This window comes from Musa acuminata, chromosome BXJ1-10 (genome assembly GCF_036884655.1).
Source record: "Musa acuminata AAA Group cultivar baxijiao chromosome BXJ1-10, Cavendish_Baxijiao_AAA, whole genome shotgun sequence".
Classification (NCBI taxonomy): domain Eukaryota; kingdom Viridiplantae; phylum Streptophyta; class Magnoliopsida; order Zingiberales; family Musaceae; genus Musa; species Musa acuminata.
This window is the reverse complement of record NC_088336.1, coordinates 24,527,176-24,545,886: the sequence shown is the minus strand read 5'-3', so window position 1 is coordinate 24,545,886 and position 18,711 is coordinate 24,527,176. Positions and strand designations below refer to the sequence as shown.

The following is an 18,711-nucleotide window of genomic DNA, read 5'->3' as shown; positions in this document are numbered from 1 at the left end:
TTGTGTGGTTTTATTCAAGAGGCAAGTGGTCTCTCAAAATTTTCTTACGATTTTGCAAAAGCTTATTCTTCTTTGGGAGATTGCAATGTGCTTTATGTGTAGTTTTTGAGGATGACACTTGTGTTAGAGTAATATGACCAGTATAATGAGAGGAAATTAGGTCCAGAGAAGATGGCAACTCCTGACCAGTATAATTGCATCCTTGTGATAATTTAAGTGTTGTTATATCTGCCATCCTAACTGCATCCTTGTGATATTGAAGTGTTCTATTTCCCACGGCAGTGTTCATCAACATCTAACTGACTGTATTATCTAATTGCATCCTCGTTTTCAGGCATCCACGCTGGTTGCTCTGCAGGTTTAAGTTTCAGGCCTCGGATAGTTTCAAGCCTTTTTGGCTTTAACCAACCCATATTTGTGATTTGTCTATGTTTTTATGGGTCTGTCAGCATTGTGTATTAGACATACATCCCAAGACAGACCACAAAAGCGTTTCTCGTGTTCGTTATTTACAGTTCGTTTTTAACCCCCCGCCCCGCATTAATAATAGAACATTGAGAGGATAAATCGGCATTCAGTTAGAATAAGTACCCATGTACGGTGCACTCTTCTTGAAGAGTGCAAATGAAATCTTGCTCTCAATGAAATAAAGTGTACTTATCCTACAACGCAGCTTAGCTACAAGGAAGGCTTCTTTCAAGGCATTAACAAACAATTTGGTAAAGTAATAGAGAGAGAGAGAGAGAGAGAGAGAGAGCAGAACTATGAAACCGAGATATTCACCGGAAAAAGAGAAACTGAGTGTATATGAATTCCAAAGTATTCAATGCAGAATGAGCATCAAAATGTATACTTCCATCTGGGATATAATAGTGAAGCTACATACCGCAGACATCTATCTATCTATCGGCAAAGCTTCCAGATTTCTTTGGTCAAAGCTTGCTGTATTTACAAGCATCAGAAGAAGAACAATCAGAATCAGCCATTCACATGAATCATGAAGACTCATACCTAACTCTGCTGCCTCCCCCCTATACAAACACAAAAAAAGTTCCCACTACTTTTGATGAATATATGAATTAGCTGACAGGAGAGGAACAAATACATACAAACTTACGCAATTCAAAATGACATGACTCGATGGACTGATTGTATTGGATTTATATTCACTGACATTCTTCGGTTGCAATTAAAATTGACAATCCATAAAAATGAATATACCTAAAAGAAGAAACTGAGATAAAATAAATCAGGAAAGCAATCACAGCGAGGGGCATTTACATATTAAGATGGCAAAGATGCAAACTTTTTTACTGTGATGCCTGGTAGTTTCTATCTGCAAACCTTCATAAGATACGAGGACTGGCTTGACAAGCTTATGGATGTCTCTGTGTTACCTGCTTTCACATTTTCTGATCTCTTGTTGACAGGTGTGCCACATCCACTAAAATCAAGAACTCGAGCCTCCGTCTGTACAGGATGATAAAAGTGATGAAACTGCAGGGTATAATCAATGCAGAAAATTGTAGATAATTTCATGAAATATGCTTCCAGATATATAATTTTAGTTGAATTTAGAAACTGAGTAATAAATACAGAATTTTTCTCCGTGAAGTATGTAATGTCAAACCAAGTGAATGATATTAAAAGTTCAGAATCATGAAGAATGTCGTGTTTCATTTTGCATGTCCAAAAGTGCATATTGGAAGTCTACTTTGGCCAAATGCTTTTCAGGTATGTGTCTACAAACAAATAACACAGATCCATATTAAAAGCCCTTTTTTGAGGACAAAAAAGACAAGTACCATGATTTTTGATGGCATATGATAATTTCCCAGCTCTTTGTCAGCAGGATCAGCATTTTCATCTGAGAATTTCTTGTTGTCAGATTGTGGTTCATTGCATGCTCTGACGGGGCTTCCACTTATCAGTACCTCTTGGGCCTCTGCAACTGCAGCAGCAGTGTGCTCACTTAACTGCCTCATCAGCCCAATGGCATCATAATTTTGATCGCCAGGGCTCATTAAATATCCCATGTCCTGTAAAATTAGGAATGAGAAATTTGTTCTACATAGCATTAAACAATGTAAGTTAGACTCGACCACATAATAGAAAATTAGAAGTTGATCAATTAAGAAGGCTGCCTATGGCTGTTATCTAAACATGAAAGACATTTCATTCTGGACATGTGATGATGCCTCCATAAAGTTTTCTTTTGCCCCACTTATCAGTCCTCAAGTTTTCTTTTGCAAGAGCAATCTGACAACGACAAGCTACAACGGCCTATCTATTTGGGTCAGCTATATAGATATTTTTTTCTGCTATTGAGCACTATATAATGCAACATCTCTAGTTAAATCAAGAGTGCATAAATTTCATCTTAATGTTTCCAGTAAATTCTTTTTAAGTCTCCTTCTATCTCTCCTCACACCATTATTCTTAATCATCCGTGGAATATTTAAGTCTCTTTTGAACAAGTTCGTACAATTTTTAATGACATTATATCATTTTATTCTCTATCAGGGCACCACTTAATTGTTCTCAGAGTATATTACTTATAGTAATTGCACCACCTAATTGTTCTCAGAGTATATTACTTATAGTAATTGCACATATCTACCACAAGTCCATCCTAATTAAAGTTTTGTGCCTATTACTTCTAACTGCCAACACTTCAATTGATAAAGCAAAGTTCACCTTACAACTGTTTTATAGTTTTTTTATCCAAGGAGACACAATGATCATAGAAAAGCTCAATGCCCCTCTCCACCTAAATTATCTTATTTTTTTTCTTTATGCATGATATATTCATCAATCCTTTTTTCTACCAAATAATAGATCCATAACACCTAAACCTTTTATTTACAAAACTTCTTGTCTACGTCAACTACATCCGCATTCTTTACTAGAAGCACATTTCATGTGTTCCGTCTTCTTCTCTCTTTATATTCTTTGTTATCTATGTTTAATCTTATGGGCACAAAACCAAATTGATCCTCTGAAATACTCATTTTGAATCTTATTCTTCTTTCAATCTCCCTTCCACAATGCTTCATAATGTGACATTAACTTAATTCCTCTATAATTATGGCAGCTTAGAATATCTACCTTTAGCTTATAAATTGGCACTAAAAAGCCTGTAAAATCATTTTGTATTTTGAAATTAGTTTCATGTGTAAGTTGTTTGCAAATGTCATATTGTTAACAAGACTTTTGTTCAACATATCTTTCTTGGTAACAGAGACCAATTTACCTAATGCACAATATGAAATTTCTTATGCTTGATCCAACTAAAAATATATATATATCAACTCTCCATATGTTAATCCAAATAAGCCTGCATAAATACTGTACCATGGGAAAATGAATATGCGAATGTATGAAGAAAAACAAAACAAAAGTAGATACATAATTATCAAAAAGATGATTTTGTCTAACCTCAAATGCTGTATCAGTGCCAATTCCATGTACTGGAAGGAGAGAGTTCACAAACCAGGGTGACTTCCATGCCGAAGGAGATTCAATTCCCCTTTTAACACCAGGGGTATCAACAAAACTGTTAGGAGAAAGATATTAGCGTTAGAGAGAACACAAGATAAAGAATAAATCGTTCTCAGTTCTCCACAACAAAAGCAGAATAAATTGAGGACAAGAATTGCATCATGATGTTTATTTACCAAATTACTCATTTTAATCAAAGTTCTATCTTGTTGGTTTCTTTCTGAAAGAACTGGTCCAACATAGAAGTTTTAGTATAAACATAAAAGTTGAGATTAAGGGAAAAATATCAAATTTGTTCATTACATAAGAGTTTCCATTCATCTTTTTGACTTTCCAAAAGATTGAGAAGTGAATAACAAAATAATTATTTTGGAAAAAATATGCGGATAAAGCATCAAAATTGGATGTTCTAGAACACAAGGCTATATAAAAAAGGTTGGGTTCTAGCTCTTCATTTCAAATGGGAAGTGTAATATGATCCAGGGCCACTTTATACATGCTAATTCCATTTTGCCAAGTCAAGATATGGTTCAACTAGGTAGAGAAAAGCAATAGAATGTGTAAACAGGAGAATCCCACAGAAAAATAGCTGCATATGGAATTATAAAATAGAATCGACTGTTGTCCAAATAAAATTATAATTCATTAGAAGCATTCACATCATGTGAGGCTATTCCTACAGAAGGATGCTACACCTATGCATGCATGTAGGGAAAACCATCCAACATCCAGCCATCCAATGTCACTTGGGTGATCCTCATCTATGATAATAGTGGGCCCAATAAAAGAAGATTAATCATTAGCAATCCTCAATCCTAGAATTCAAGCAACATAAAAAAAACCCAATTAAAATTTCAAAGTTCACTACAGTAAGAAAAGAACACAATGAAGAATGTATGCAGTAAAGAGCCAACAAAATATATCTCTAATTATGAAATCCATCATACCAAAAACTGAAATTAAATTTAAATGACTGAGCCAAAACACAATCATCTCTTGATCTACTTTCTTACATGTTTAAGTGTCTAATGTCATCATCAACTGTTGAACTGCATTTTTCAACCGCAAAAGAAGGATGTGTTGATGGATCAGATTGTACTGATATAATAGAGACACAATGTGAGTCCTTATTTTCACTGACTCTAGGAGAAAAGAAGGCAGAGACATCAAAAAGAGATTCAGCACAATCATCTAATTGACCAAAATTTGATGCATTCTCTGAGCTCCTGAGAGTGTGAACTTTCAAAGCTTTAGCACCAACGTTTAATGACCCATTCGTAGGATATCTGGTGCCACGTGGAGAAAAGAATACTTTGTTATTAGCATTGCATTCGACGAGAATCCGAGGTGGCTGCGGGACAATAACCACAAAAGAAGAATGATTTTCTTATCAGCATTTAGTTAAACGATAAAAAATTAAAATGGCACAATTAGCATTTAGCACTTCAAAAGACTGACTATTTCTGTTTCAACTATATCTCTAACACAACAAAGCAATATTATTGATTGATGCACAGTCATGGTTAAGACTTTCTATGATGCCCCACCAGAACGACACTGAAATTTGGTATTAGGTTGGATAAATATATAGGACTAGATAAATGGGCCACATATGGTAGCTTGAGCTTAAGCATTTTAATGCACATAATTAACGTCCATTTCCTCTAATGGTATGGGCTAACAGCTCCCAAATCATAACAACTCACACCAGAGTGGACCTATGAAAATTGAAAAGGATATATAAATTAGTGGATTAGGTAAGGGAGGGCTACCTATGGGTGATAAAGGAGCATGCCATAGTGTCAAGCCAAAAGTCAAATCATTCTTGCCACATGTTGCCTTTTAACAATTTATTTTGGACTAAATGTGCTGTATTGAAGTTTGGCTAGGATAAGCAGTATGGAAGATTCTGGTTCTGGAATAACCCAACATCCAAATGGATTGATATATAGAACTAGATGACCTTCTACCAGTAACTCAGCTTTAAAAATTTCTGGTCAAACAGAAGGCCCAATTTATTTCAAGTTATTGGGCAAATAGCACAAAGTGTCAAAGTCATGACAATTTTATAACCTCATAATGAGGGACTCTTGCAATATAGCAAGAGATATTATGTTGACCAGAGTACATAAGGAATTATGTCATATACCCATGAATATAAAAAATATATATGAAAGAAATGGATGTGCGATATGGATGATTTCTCAATTCAGATGGAATGACCTAGACAAAATTAGAGACAGCGACAAATTCTGTCAGCAGATCAAGAACTGGGATTGAATAAGAACATGCATTAGCAAGAAGATCAATATATTGGACAAATCAAACTGAAACTGAGGCTTGGAACAGATATATTTAAAACAATCACATCACATGTTGATTGATATTTTCACTTTAGAAGTAAATGTATAAGCCAAGTGTTAAAAGCTAAAACATCAATGATCAAAGAATTTAAGAGACCAGCACAAGACGAGAAATTTTTAAAAATTAGCAAATTTACACTGCCTGATCTGAATAATATTTTTTTTCTTTGCAGCCATTGGCAAATGTCAACAAGTTAGAAAATTATGATCATATTCTTTTCTAATTTTGATTTATGAGTTCTTGATAGAAACAACCTGGAAATTGAGCAAGCTTTTGGTGAATGTACTTGCATCAAACTGAGAAATTTGTTTAAAGGATATCTTTTTCAAGCAAGAATGTTGTTAGTTAAATTCCTTTAATTAAGACTGATAACTCCATGAACACCGTTTTGAAGCACCATTTTGAAACACCTTATCCCTTATAAGGTACAAACATATTTGATGAATGAAAACTTACTCTCCATTTTGAAGCACCAGTATCAACTTTGCTTGCTGCACTAGTAGCTGATGTAAAGGATGCCATTTTACCATATGAGTTAGCTGGGGTCTTTGCTTCCATAACAACATTTCCAGCTGTTGCATAACAAGACGATTGGCATAGATTTTCTTTGTCTTCATCCCCAAGAACAGGTACCTTATGCTGCTTATCTGAAGGATTACTAAATCCTCCCTCAGCATAACCTGGAGGAATTTCATTAAAAATGATTTCATCGTTCACATTAACCATGAAAGAATTCTCAGCATCATTTACAGGGGATGAGCATAATGACACACGAGCCATATCTTTACCAGGTTTCTTGTCAGTTCTCTGTTCTGGTATAGGTGATGACATTTCACGTTGCCGTTTCTTCAAAATTGATGGTGTATACATGAAACTTTTGACAGCACCTTTTAAATGAGCATTAGGTGACTCATCATGAGAAGGTGAATCCCACAGACTATACGGTTTAGAACAATTCACAGAGGACATCATCAGTTGACGAATCCCAAGGGGACTATATGCCTGCTGAGGATCTCCGGAGGATATGAGGTCACAGCTGATAAATGGAATCTCTAAGCTTGGAAAACATGGAGGTTCATAAAACAGAGCTCCAGAATCTGACAAGTCTGCAGACTGCACAGATAGATTTTCATCTGATGACATAGCCTTGTGATTGGTGTTTGGAGTAGCAGAAACCATCATCACTGTGTTTGTTTGTTTTGGAGCCCCAATTTCCTGTCTCTTATCTTCTGGGAGAAAAAATTTAGATTTACTGCTATCACTGGGACAAAGAGAAGAGCAACTGGAATAAGCAATGCCATCATATGAACATATAATGACATCTGAATCATGAGCTTCAACAGAAATATCTCTAGTTTCAAGAGTAGAATTTCTGTATAATCTTCCATCACTACCACATGAATGAGGAAGTACGGCCACCAAATTGTCATCATAGGAAATTCCAAGCATACCTGATGAGCTGACAGGATTTGGACATGAAGTGAGACTTTTACAAGCCTCAGAACTAAAGGAGTTTTGGCAAATTGTACCAGAGTAATAATCCAAATTCCCAAAGCTTGAATCATCAAATTCAATAGGACATTCTTCGATACCTCCTTGAAGAACATCTAACCCAGAAAGATAGTTGCTGAAGCAACCAGTTTCACATACCAAAAGATCACTCTGTTTCTCATATGCTGAATCATTATCTGACACAAAATTTGGAAATTTAAGATCTGAAAATTTTGAACATGAAACAGATCCATTTTCGTTATTTGTTCTACAGACACTATGGTACTCCGATGCTTCCGTTAACCCCGGTGATTTCTGGGAAATCTCTACTGTAGAATTATTAGGCAAATCATACTTGCTTGCTTGCTCAGCAATTTTTTCAGATACCTCCTCAGTTAGTAGTAAGTTTGCAGATGCAGAAACTTTAGATTGTTCTTCGGGAACAGCACGTGCAAAATCCTCCATATAGGCATAATAGTCGTTCATGCATATTGACAAATGAGAATCCTGAATATCTTTTCTACTAATATCCCCATCTAGATTCATGTCATCATCCACTGAAGCCGCATTGGCCAGTTTTTCATTTTCATCAGACTGAGAGCAACCAACATTGGCTGTTGAAGTTTGGCTGCATTCTGTTGAATCCTCAACCTCTAGCCTGTCCTTTAAACCATTAGCACTGCCATTTTGTCTATTGACTACCTGAGCAGGACTTTTAGCATGAGGAAGGCCTTGAAACTCTGAAAGAAGTCCTGATGCTAGGTACAAATTTATTTTCTTCTTTACTGAGCTGTTCCAGTGGTTCTTTATTGCATTGTCTGTCCTGATATTTCAAATCATGATAATATCTAAATAATCATGTTGGCAAATGCCATTAAGTGATAGAACAGTATATAAAGGCAGAATCATCCATAATATCCCCGTCAACAAAATAATATTGTAATTTGTAGCAGCATATGAGTACTGTAGTTTGAATATTGAATCATCACAATTCTTTTGATATGTTATTTTTCAAGAAAGTATACTGATGTCTAAAAGAAGAAGACATGGTACTATGAATCTGTCTCAATGGACACAAACACAGTTGAAAGGGTACCAGATAGGTAAGGTACCCATTTGATTGTCAACAAGCATCATTAGACAGACAAAAAACTCAGATACATATAGCACCATCATGGCAGTTGAATCACGTGAAGACATTGTGCCACTTAAAAAAACCATTATATCATTCTATTCTCACCTGCCTGGTAAAAATTTTGTCAACTCTGCCCATTTGTTTCCATAAATTTGATGAGCATGAATCAGTGCTATTTCCTCTTCTTGAGTCCATGGCTCCTTATTTATGGCAGGATTAAGATGATTATGCCACCTACAATATATTCACTAAAATGTTGTAAACTTTTTCATAAATAACAAATTACAAAATCATAAGAACATGATATCAGAAGAGAAATATGTACAAATGGCCAACTAAATAATAACACAAGTTTAAAAATTGATAACATCAACCAAATGACAACATTAGTTTAGGCAATTATTCTAGTATCATCATGACAAAATCAGTTGTGTTACAAAAGAAATGTTTATCAGTGATTTCACAATATCACTAAATTCATAGTCCAAAAGAATTAATTACCCAATTATAGCTAGAATCCTAAAACCATCTGGTACCACAAATCAAAGACTAGTAAAAAAAAGTTTGCTAAATGGTCTCTTGTGAGTATGAAGTGTACTGCAAATTAATTTGACTGGCAAATGTGAAGCTCATGTTATGCCTAAATCTTTATGAAATCATGACAGCAAAACTACTAGAAGAAATTTTGCATGTACAAGTTGTTGACAACAACTACCTTATTACTTCCAAGTAACAAACATCACAATTCACATGCTAGAACAACTGATACTAAAAGTCCTATGCTAGAACAACAATCATGTTCACATTCTTCACATGATGTATTTAGATACAAAGGAGGCAAGAGAACTCTTGAACAACTGACAGTAAATGTCCTATGCTAGAACAATATTAGTATGTGTCTTTACTAGGACAAATGTCACCCACTTCCAACAATTTGTTTGCTAAAAACTGCTGATGGGACACCAGGAAGCTGATTCTGCCTTTGACAATCACTGAAGGGTTCACTTGTCATGTTGTGTGACTATCTAAACATCAGAATAAAATGGAGTTTTATTTGTTACTGCTCTCTGTTCAAAAAAAAGAAAGCTGCAGAAATGAGTTAGCACCACTTCTCCAAAAACCAAGAATTATTATCTGAATGAAATTGCTATATTCTATGAAACCTCAAAGTATGTTGTTCCGACAAATAGTTAGCCTGCAGCTAGTGCAAATCCCTTCTTCAGTATAAATTTAATAGAAACAATTTTAACACCAAAGATACGGTTTGTGATTTTTGGTTATCTGGTATAGCTTCTTAGTTTATGTCAAGGAACCCACGTGTTCCAAATCTTTAGATATTGTGCTGGTCTCGTAAATGTAATGAATTTCACTTCTTCATTTGCTTCACAATAGCTGGAAATTATTTTAGTAATTTATTGTACTGGAAGATAAATTGTACACTTTGTAATCGATGTCAAGCTAAGAATAAAGTTATCAACCAATTTAGCAATGTTTCTTAGTGATTTACCTTTCCCTGCACTGCTTCCCAATGCGCCCAGGTAATGCTTGTGCAATGGCTGACCACTTTTTTGGTCCAAACTTTTTTACCATGTCGATTATGATTTCATCTTCCTATCGAAGAGTTGCATAAATCAAATGAGGCCCCAGAGAAAAATTCAAAGAAAAGGACAAAAGAAACTTTTATTATTAAATTATTCAACTTCAACATAAGCTCACCTCTTTTGACCATGGCCCTTTCACAAGTTCTGGATTTAAAACCTTTTGCCACCTATGTAGGCATTGAACGTCAGTCCGGTCTGGAAAACATTCAGCTGCAACTCAAGAAAAACAGAAGAAAACATATGTTTGCTTTAATATATGAACAAATATTAACACAAAAAGGAAGAGAACAACACTTGAACAAATATAAGAGTGGAGTATGTCATGACATGAGAATTATGTCCACCTACTTTGAAAAAAGAGAAGAAAAACATTAGAACATTGTCATCTCATTAAAATCAGAAACAAAGGAAAAAGGCCAACACATGAGGAAAAAATGAGAAGATCAGCAAACTGAAAAAAAAAAAAAGAGTTGAATATGTCATGGGAATTATCTCCAACAAAGTTTCAATAAAGCAAAAAAGCATTCCACCATTAAGGTCTCAAACAGTCAGAGAAACCATTTAGCTAAACATCTTGAATGAGAACCAGCAAATCTTAATAAAAGCACACACATGAATGGACAATGATAGATTTGTTTCAGTTTCTTGCTACCTGAATATCATCAGCAAAGTAAGCTGATGTAACAGTTCAAATAATTTTAAAATAGACAAAGAAAGGAAGTACAGAAATTTAAGACCCCTGCAATTGTGGTGCTGGTTAAAAAGGAATATATGCACCTTTTGATGGCATGTGATCTTACTGGATTCTAAATTCAAGATGCAGTTCAGGAGATTAGCAGTAGGCCTTTAGTTATCGAATGACCCAGTCAACTAACAATTAAGGAACAAATTGCCAGAAGCTAAAATGAAATCTAGAAAATTTCAAAGAGAATAAATGTGATCAATCATCATAATCAAGGTAAAAGGTCAAGAAATATGGGGAGGATACTTTATTATTTACCGACTTTGTAGTTTTGAGGAAAATATATCATTTAAATTATTTTCTAGATCTTCATAAAATTTTCCTTTTTTCCCCTTTTTTAGTTTTCTTTTAATCTCTCATGTTACTTTTTCTGGTTGCAAGGTTAGTCAGACAATATTATTTGGTCAATCCTTCTTAATAAATCAGATATTCCATCACTGATCCTGAGATCCATGATGATTCTTTGAACTTTGCCAAGGGAAGTATCACATTATTGGAAGTCAAAAAGAATGTCATGTCTCTAAGTGCCTAACAAATCCCATGGGGCACGATTGAGACTCACATTCTGGAATGTAGTACATTAATACTCTAAAGAAACTTAAGGGTAAAATGAAAAGACACGGTTCTAGCATAACTGTTGATATGACGTACCTATCTTTTTCCAGTGTTTGCCTTTGAAACTCTGAACAGCTCTGTACAATATGGCATCCTGCACACATACACTGTTTTATATACAAGAACTAGCATAACCAACATAAAATATTTATTGTTAAGATGCCTAAAGCCAGATACGATGCTGATGTTTGCAAAAGAGAAAAAAAAAGGAATTATGTTTGGTGAGATCAAAAAGCACATTGTGAGAACTGACTCAAAATCGAGTCCCATTTGGGCGAATAAATTAGCGAAGTTGACCGACGCAACTCCTCATCGGCCCCCACTGTGGCCCCCGCATGTCTCCGGTCCACGCAGCGCCCTCATCACCCGAGGGTTTCTCACCGCGCTCCTCACCGCGGGGGCCCCAATCTGCAGCCGCTCGCCGCTCACCGCGCCGCCGCTGCCCTCGCCGCAGTCGCCCGCAATCGCCTGCCGCCGCGTGCTGCACGCCATCCTCCTTCCCTCGCTCCTATAAATGGAGCTTTGAGGAGAAGAAGCGAGACAGGGTGAAAGAGTCCCTCGCTCCTATGGAGCTTTGGGGAAGGGCAGCAAAGGGGTGAGGGTGAAGTCGTGAGGGAGAAGAACACTCTCTACCCAAATCCGACCAAAGCTTCTCGTCCTCCCCGACTCCGACGTCCGGTCGCCGATCTCCGTCGCCGGCCGGTCACTGTGCTCATTGCAGCAGCTGCGGAGAAGAGGAAGAAGACAAAGTTGAGTGGTCAACTTTGGTCTCACTTTTGGTCAACGAACCTCATTATGATTTTTTACTATTCTCTGTTTTTGTTAGATTTGGCCAAGTTTTTATTCAACCCGGGAGAGATTCTCATCCTGTTGTGAATCCCATCTTTGTCAGGTTCATTCGTGGGAATTTTTTTCTCCTATATTAAATCGTTTTATATTTATTTTATAATTTTTCTATCATTTATTTATTTTTTATCGATTCGATAACCTCATAACCTATTAATCCTTCCCAACGCACATCAATCATAATCAGATACTAATAAAGTGAATCAACACACACATTGAGTAAGAATTAAAATTTGATAATAATAAGCAAAAGAGGAGGAAGCGAAGGTAACTACGTGAACTATGAATTAAAATCGGTCTCTATGTTCAACAGAGGAACATTATCAATCAAGGAAAACATACATGCTAGCATGAAACAAGTGACAAAGCTTCTATCCTTATAAACTGTTCCAGGATACTTATTTAGAGGTTGCAGGGGAAAATGGAAAATGATATATGGCATCAATGAATAAAATTAACATAAAAAATTGAAAGCACATGTTACAATTAATTCTAACCATAAGGTTAAACAATTTACAGTCATCAGAATCTGCAGTTAGGATGATTTGCCACAATCTAAGTGAAATGAAATGTGAACAGAGCAGTTGACTAGTGTGATAAAGAGCAAAGACAAATGGGAAATATAACAAAGAGCATATACATTTGCAATATTATCTAATATTTGATAAAGAAGACAAGGTGAAGCAAACGGTAACGATCAAATCATAGGGTCCAAAAGAAAACTATACTGCAGAAATTTCAAATCTTGACTCCATATACTGCAGAAATTGAGAGAAAAAAAACATTTATTTGGTTATGTCTCTTCAATTACCCATAGCACTCAACAGATGACTCGTTTTAAATTAACAAAAGCAGCATATCTGACTCATTTTATCTGCATCTGAATATTACCTCCTCAGCCGTCCACTGTCCTTTGGTTGAACGGCGTGTTGGACCAGTGATCCTCCTACAGTTGATTTATAGAGTAATACATCAGATTTGCTTTCGCATGTTTCAATTCAGACTAACTTTTCGACATTGATTCGTTCAGATGCAACTTCAACAACGAGTCTAATTGAAATACTCTTATTCAAACATAAGATTCCAAATGCCATGATCATAAAGAAAAAGAGTTGAAATCAAAGAAGCAGTGAACATCAGAGTTACTACCCATTTAAGGATCGTTGCCTCAGAAATTCATCGCCACTTGCTCCGTGAGCAGCCCTGGAAGCAACAGCTTCGCCTTTCGGAGCACTTTTTCCATTGTCACTTGTCATTTTTACCGACTGATGAACGAAGACTTATGTTCCAATCCCAAATCGATAAGCACTGATTCAGGAACAACTTGCAAAGCATCATCAAGCACCCAAGACTCTGAAAAGAGATTCGTAAAGAAAAGGAAAAACCATAGACTGAAGAAGCAATGGAGAAAGAACGTTAATAAACCAAATGAAAACCAACTGTTCTTGTCAGAGAAAACAGGGGAAAACTATCTTGAGTATTCAGATTCAATTGTAAATTTCCAATCTAGCGTAATAACTTCAAGAACGTTCACTCAATAGATGACGACAAGAATAATTTTAGCAATTTAATTACGAACACCCGATTATATTTTCAAATTGACAAGCCAGTGGTGTGTTGAGCTAACGAATTCGAAATCACCCATCAATAACCCCGTTCCAAAAATTCGCAAGGAAGCGAGACAACACCTTATCAGAAGCCTAATCGTCTACAACCTTAACCTCTTCCGACAGTCAACCTCTCGATCGCAAGCACCGAACCACAAAGTACCGATTCCCGATCTCCCATCCAAAAATCGAGATTCCACAATCTCCATCAAGAAGCGATCAAAATCCACAACGAGCTCGTGCCCGAACCGAAACCCTTATCAAGAACGGCCGCTCCGAAAAGAAACTATTATAATCGAAAAGTCGACGACTCGATGAAGCTATAACGCACCTGATTCAGATGTCCACCAGCTTCCTCTTTCAAATTGCCAGAGAGAGAGAGAGAGAGAGAGAGAGAGAGAGATTTGTTTTATAGCGTTCTTGGGTTCTTTTCTTTCTTCTTTGTAGCGTATGCGAGCGGCTTCGAACCCTACGTTTAAACTTCGAGCCACCATCGGGCGGTCCGACGGGCCAGAGCCCGAGTACGAATATCGGGACTAGATCATCACCGTCCGTTTGCAGTAGACATTCTTCCGCTTCGCCATTTTGAATCCCAACGGCTGTTTACCGGATATTGCCGGTCAATAGGCCGGTTGGCCACCGGCTCGTGGTTATTACCGACGAACAATTGCCTCCCTACCGTTTCACCCACCTTCTTTGGCAAAGGACACGGCGACAGGGCCCCAGCGGGACCCACTCCTACGATGGTGAGGGAGACGTGCAACTCCGAACTTCCTGTCCGACGCATGATCCCGCTGTTCATGATTGGCAAGTGAACGGCTGTGATTCAATGTTTTCTGTGCACTGATGTAATAGCGAATTCTTATTCTAAGATAACTGAAATCCTACAATAGAAGTCATATAATTTGATGTGATTGCATGAATTAAAACACCCAAATCGATCGATTTTATCCAAGGAAAATTATCGACATTATTGCCAAGCATTGATCGCTTGGAGAACAGACGAACCAAATACACCTGGAACATGAGGTGGTGGGATATCACATTGCGATTTGATGCAAAATTGTGGTCATGAATTCTCGAATTCTTTGGATATCCAGCTTGATGCGATGGTTTAATGGCCACTTCGAACCATTATTTAATGTGGCTCGATCGGATTATCAAGAATCACTCTGATACTTCTGCAGATATGTGCTCTTCAGAGATAAGAACAAGTTCATCCTTTTTATCTTCAGAACATGAGACAGAGAAACCATAATAGAGTTTGGATCAGAAAGCCAAGCATGGAGTTGATCAGTATGGAGATGTTCCATATTTCGTTAGACGAAGTATGAGGAGTCAGAAAGAGCAAAGAACAACCGAAGAATGTATATGGAGGTCACAGTTGGGAACCATTAGAACAAGGTCAGAACAGCTATTTTGCGTTTGTGGTTGGAGTTGACATAGCAGAAGGTCTTTTGAAGATGAGGAAGTTGAGCCTCTCCAGGCAGAAGTAGACGAAGGTGCCCTTTCTGTGGGTGAAGAAGCACCCAAACTTGGATCCCACCACGCATTGCCATCCAGGGCCATACCTCACATCAAATTCCTGGAACACCACAAGCATAAGGATGGGAAGATATGGAGGAACAAGAACGAGAGAGAGAAGAAGAGGGTGGAAACCTTTTTGATGTGAGCAGCTATTCCCGTGCAGTCAAGGACATCAAAGAGGTCAAGAGCTTCGTAGGCACAGGACATGGCTTGCATCTGCATCTTCACAGGCATGTCTGTGTCCTGGATTATTGCCCTTCCTTCCAACATTCTGCTCTTAGCCTTGTCGTCTCTACGTTCTACTTCTCTATCGCTTCGGAATTAATCCAAATAGAAGGATGCTTTGGATGTGAGCTCTCTCTCTCTCTCTCCCCGGAGCTCATTTCTGCTATTTAATGTATGCTGACACGATGAGGGGAGAACCAGTCTGGCTTCTTCTCTGTCTCTCCTCTGGTAAGACCGCCGAGTCATGGCGTTGTCACTGCTATTATCTCTAATTCAAGCAAAGACGTGGCTTTTGGTCTCTAGCGGTGGCGAATTAGGCCAGTGCAGACCGCGTGCCAGCTCGATCTGGGTATCACGACGGCGGGTCTCTTTCACCATTTGTATGCATGAGAAGATTGTGATGGCAAAAGAGTTGGTTTTTATGCCAGAAGATAAAGCCGATGCCTCGAGTGATGCTGCATCCTTAATGAAGACAGAGGACTCCCCCCTACACAAATCAAGGTTGAAGCTGCTATTTCCACGTTGAATGATATCTTCTAAACGAGGAACCAATCCAAAACTTCATCTCTATCATACAGGTTAGAAAGGAAAGCATAACTAGGTTTTCTTCACACTTCTAATCTGACTGGTTGGCAGTTTACATTTGTAATCTCCACATATCACCAAGTAAAATTCAATCCTAAATAAAATGCAACAATGTTTAAGTTGCAGTACTCAAATGATGGAGTTGGCTAAGAATCTGACTTTCAATCTCCCATTCCATTGTTCCAAAAAATCTCTGTTCTCATGCTATTTCAATTAAATTTTTTCTTGCCTGTGAACATTAACAATGCTGCATGCCAATATGAGGCCAAGTCTTGCCACAGTATGTTCTCTGCAGTCAGCATATAGAATTTTTTTTTCCCAAACCCAAGCAACATGCAGGCTCAGATTGACTTCTGGATACGAGGCAAAGATGCAGCAGTTCACATTTAATATAAGTTAGAAAACTGAACATTACATTAAGGTACAAATTGCAGACTGAATTGCAGTATATAACATTCATATCATGAGATACATTTGTGGATAACTGATATATGGTTCCATTCCTTTTTTTTATCGCATTTCACAATGTAACATCATTTGTAATTGAATAAAGGTCCTGTAGCAACCTGTATCACAATTTTATCTTACCATTATCACCAAGCAGATTCTTGAAAGCTTGACCATCTTTACCAACCATCAGATAACTTGTCCGATGCTCACATGAAGTTGTGTCATCTTCAAGTTCTTGCAGGGATTTATTAGCGGAAGTAAGTTGTTCATTAGATGTCATCATCTTCTCTGGAACATCAAACTCTTGTAGCTCCTCATCCCTGCCTGTTTATCCTTTCGAGCCTCTCCGTTTCTTTCCTCTTTTTCTGCAAGACCATCTAAACCAAGGCTTTCAGAGACAAAAGTTCGCCCACCTTGAAACTCAAGTTTATAGCAAGCTTTTCCTTAATAAAAGCAGGGACTGATGGGGAACAAAGTTAGAGGAAGAAGGCTGTTCAAAACAATCGACAAAGATTCCGATGGATTCACAACCTTCTTATGATACTTGACTAATGTTAGAAGATCAGATAAGACAACCTACTGATGTAAATGAACCTTGTCATGAAACTATAAGCATAGTTGGTGACTGAAAACTGGACATGAGTTACTTCAAACTTGTTCCTGCTATTCTTTCTCATAAGGAGACTACATGTCTTGAATATCTTTATCATTTCTGAACTTTGCACGTCCGTCTGCTTCATAACCTCATGTTTTCGGTAGGCAAATAAGGGACTTCATTTCTTAACTGGGCCTTCCTCTCTGCTCTTTCTGCTGCATCGACAGCTTCTCTCACAAGTGCAACAAAGAAAATTAAAAATTTATGATGCTTTCATTTAATAACAGTGGAACAAGCCTCATTGCCCAAAAAAATTGTTAAAAGCATGCAAAATTATTTGACCAGACCACATTTTAGATGAAAAACATTGACAATGGCAGATTCAACTCATTCTAGACAACAAAATAATTATGTGAAAGTGCTCACTTGTCACTTCTTCAAATTATCTAGTAAACAGACAAACAAACCTATTTTTATAATGATCTGACACCCTCGAGAGAAACCTTTGTCCATTCAGGATTCCTGATATCTGCTGCAGACTGTTCTCTGTAAACACACCAAAAGAAGTTACGTCAGAAATTTTCGTGATCTAAGTTGACATAATAGCAAGTGAACATGTTATTGCAAACACGTTAACATGCTGCGATACGTAAGCATTCGATTGTTCTGAAGCCTCCAGGAGAGCATATCTTACTTCTTATTTCTACAATAGAATTATTTCTACAATAGAATTATTTCTACAACGGTTTTACATCGACTAGGACGAGAAACAATAAATTTGGCTAACCAGCAACAAATTTGGCTAGAATAGGAGAAACAGATGCAGAAGGAACCAGTCAAGATAAAGGAACCAACTTTAAGGAAAAAGAAATTAACTGACATCTTCGGGGAACCCATACTTGATAAGCTCCTTGTTCTCGTGCTTGTCCAACTTCATGAAGATGAGTCAGTCGCCCGCTCCTGGCAGGGGCTTGAAGTAGGAAAATCATCTCCGCCTCTAGCTTCTTGACCGCAAAACCCGGTGGCCAGGAAACCTAGGGTTTCGTGCGCTCCGATGGAGAGTCTCCACGCAGAGATTTCAACAACAGAGCAAAATCTAGGGTTTTTGGAACCAATAAAAGTAGGGTTTTTTTTTTTTTACCTACGACCCTCCCACGACGATGCGAATTCGACCACTGGTCGAAAAGGGGCATCCAAATCGATCGAATTTATGATGGAGTTTGTTCTTCATCGAAAAGGGGCATCCATGACAATGCAAGAAATCGAATGAATCGAAGCCGTCGAAGTGAGAATGGAACGGGAGAATTGGGGTTGGTGTTTTGGCCGGTGGTGGCTCAGCGTGACCGGTTGACCCTCGCGGGGCCGTTCATATTTTTACGTATTTAAGGTCGTTTGGAAACATCATATTTTTCCTTAACAATCTCAAT

The 18,711-nt window shown here is 37.5% G+C and overlaps 2 protein-coding genes across 6 annotated transcripts; both read right to left on the bottom strand.

Moving 5' to 3' along the window:
* Positions 1-1,113: 1,113 nt before the first annotated feature.
* LOC135595653 (transcription factor MYB3R-1-like) lies at positions 1,114-14,349 on the bottom strand. Of its 4 annotated transcripts, XM_065086911.1 has the most exons (13): positions 14,234-14,349; positions 13,445-13,648; positions 13,187-13,241; positions 11,486-11,543; positions 10,208-10,302; positions 9,999-10,102; positions 8,597-8,725; positions 6,654-8,179; positions 6,322-6,545; positions 4,515-4,852; positions 3,439-3,556; positions 1,806-2,039; positions 1,114-1,470 (listed from the first exon to the last, which is right to left on the bottom strand). In XM_065086911.1, exons 2-13 carry the CDS (start codon positions 13,549-13,551, stop codon positions 1,333-1,335), a joined length of 3,126 nt encoding a protein of 1,041 aa, XP_064942983.1. In that variant the 5' UTR covers positions 13,552-13,648; positions 14,234-14,349; the 3' UTR covers positions 1,114-1,332. The 4 variants fall into 4 exon arrangements, with proteins under 4 accessions (XP_064942983.1, XP_064942981.1, XP_064942982.1 ...); XM_065086909.1 differs by having other exon boundaries at positions 6,322-8,179; XM_065086910.1 differs by lacking the exon at positions 14,234-14,349 and having other exon boundaries at positions 6,322-8,179; positions 13,445-14,186.
* Positions 14,350-15,107: 758 nt separating this feature from the next.
* Positions 15,108-18,645, bottom strand: LOC135595654 (uncharacterized). Of its 2 annotated transcripts, none has more exons than XM_065086913.1 (4): positions 18,165-18,645; positions 17,752-17,830; positions 15,562-17,066; positions 15,108-15,487 (listed from the first exon to the last, which is right to left on the bottom strand). In XM_065086913.1, the coding sequence occupies exons 3-4, from the start codon at positions 15,697-15,699 to the stop codon at positions 15,317-15,319; spliced, it is 309 nt and encodes a 102-aa protein (XP_064942985.1). In that variant the 5' UTR covers positions 15,700-17,066; positions 17,752-17,830; positions 18,165-18,645; the 3' UTR covers positions 15,108-15,316. The 2 variants fall into 2 exon arrangements, with proteins under 2 accessions (XP_064942985.1, XP_064942986.1); XM_065086914.1 differs by having other exon boundaries at positions 18,184-18,645.
* Between the last annotated feature and the right edge of the window lie 66 nt (positions 18,646-18,711).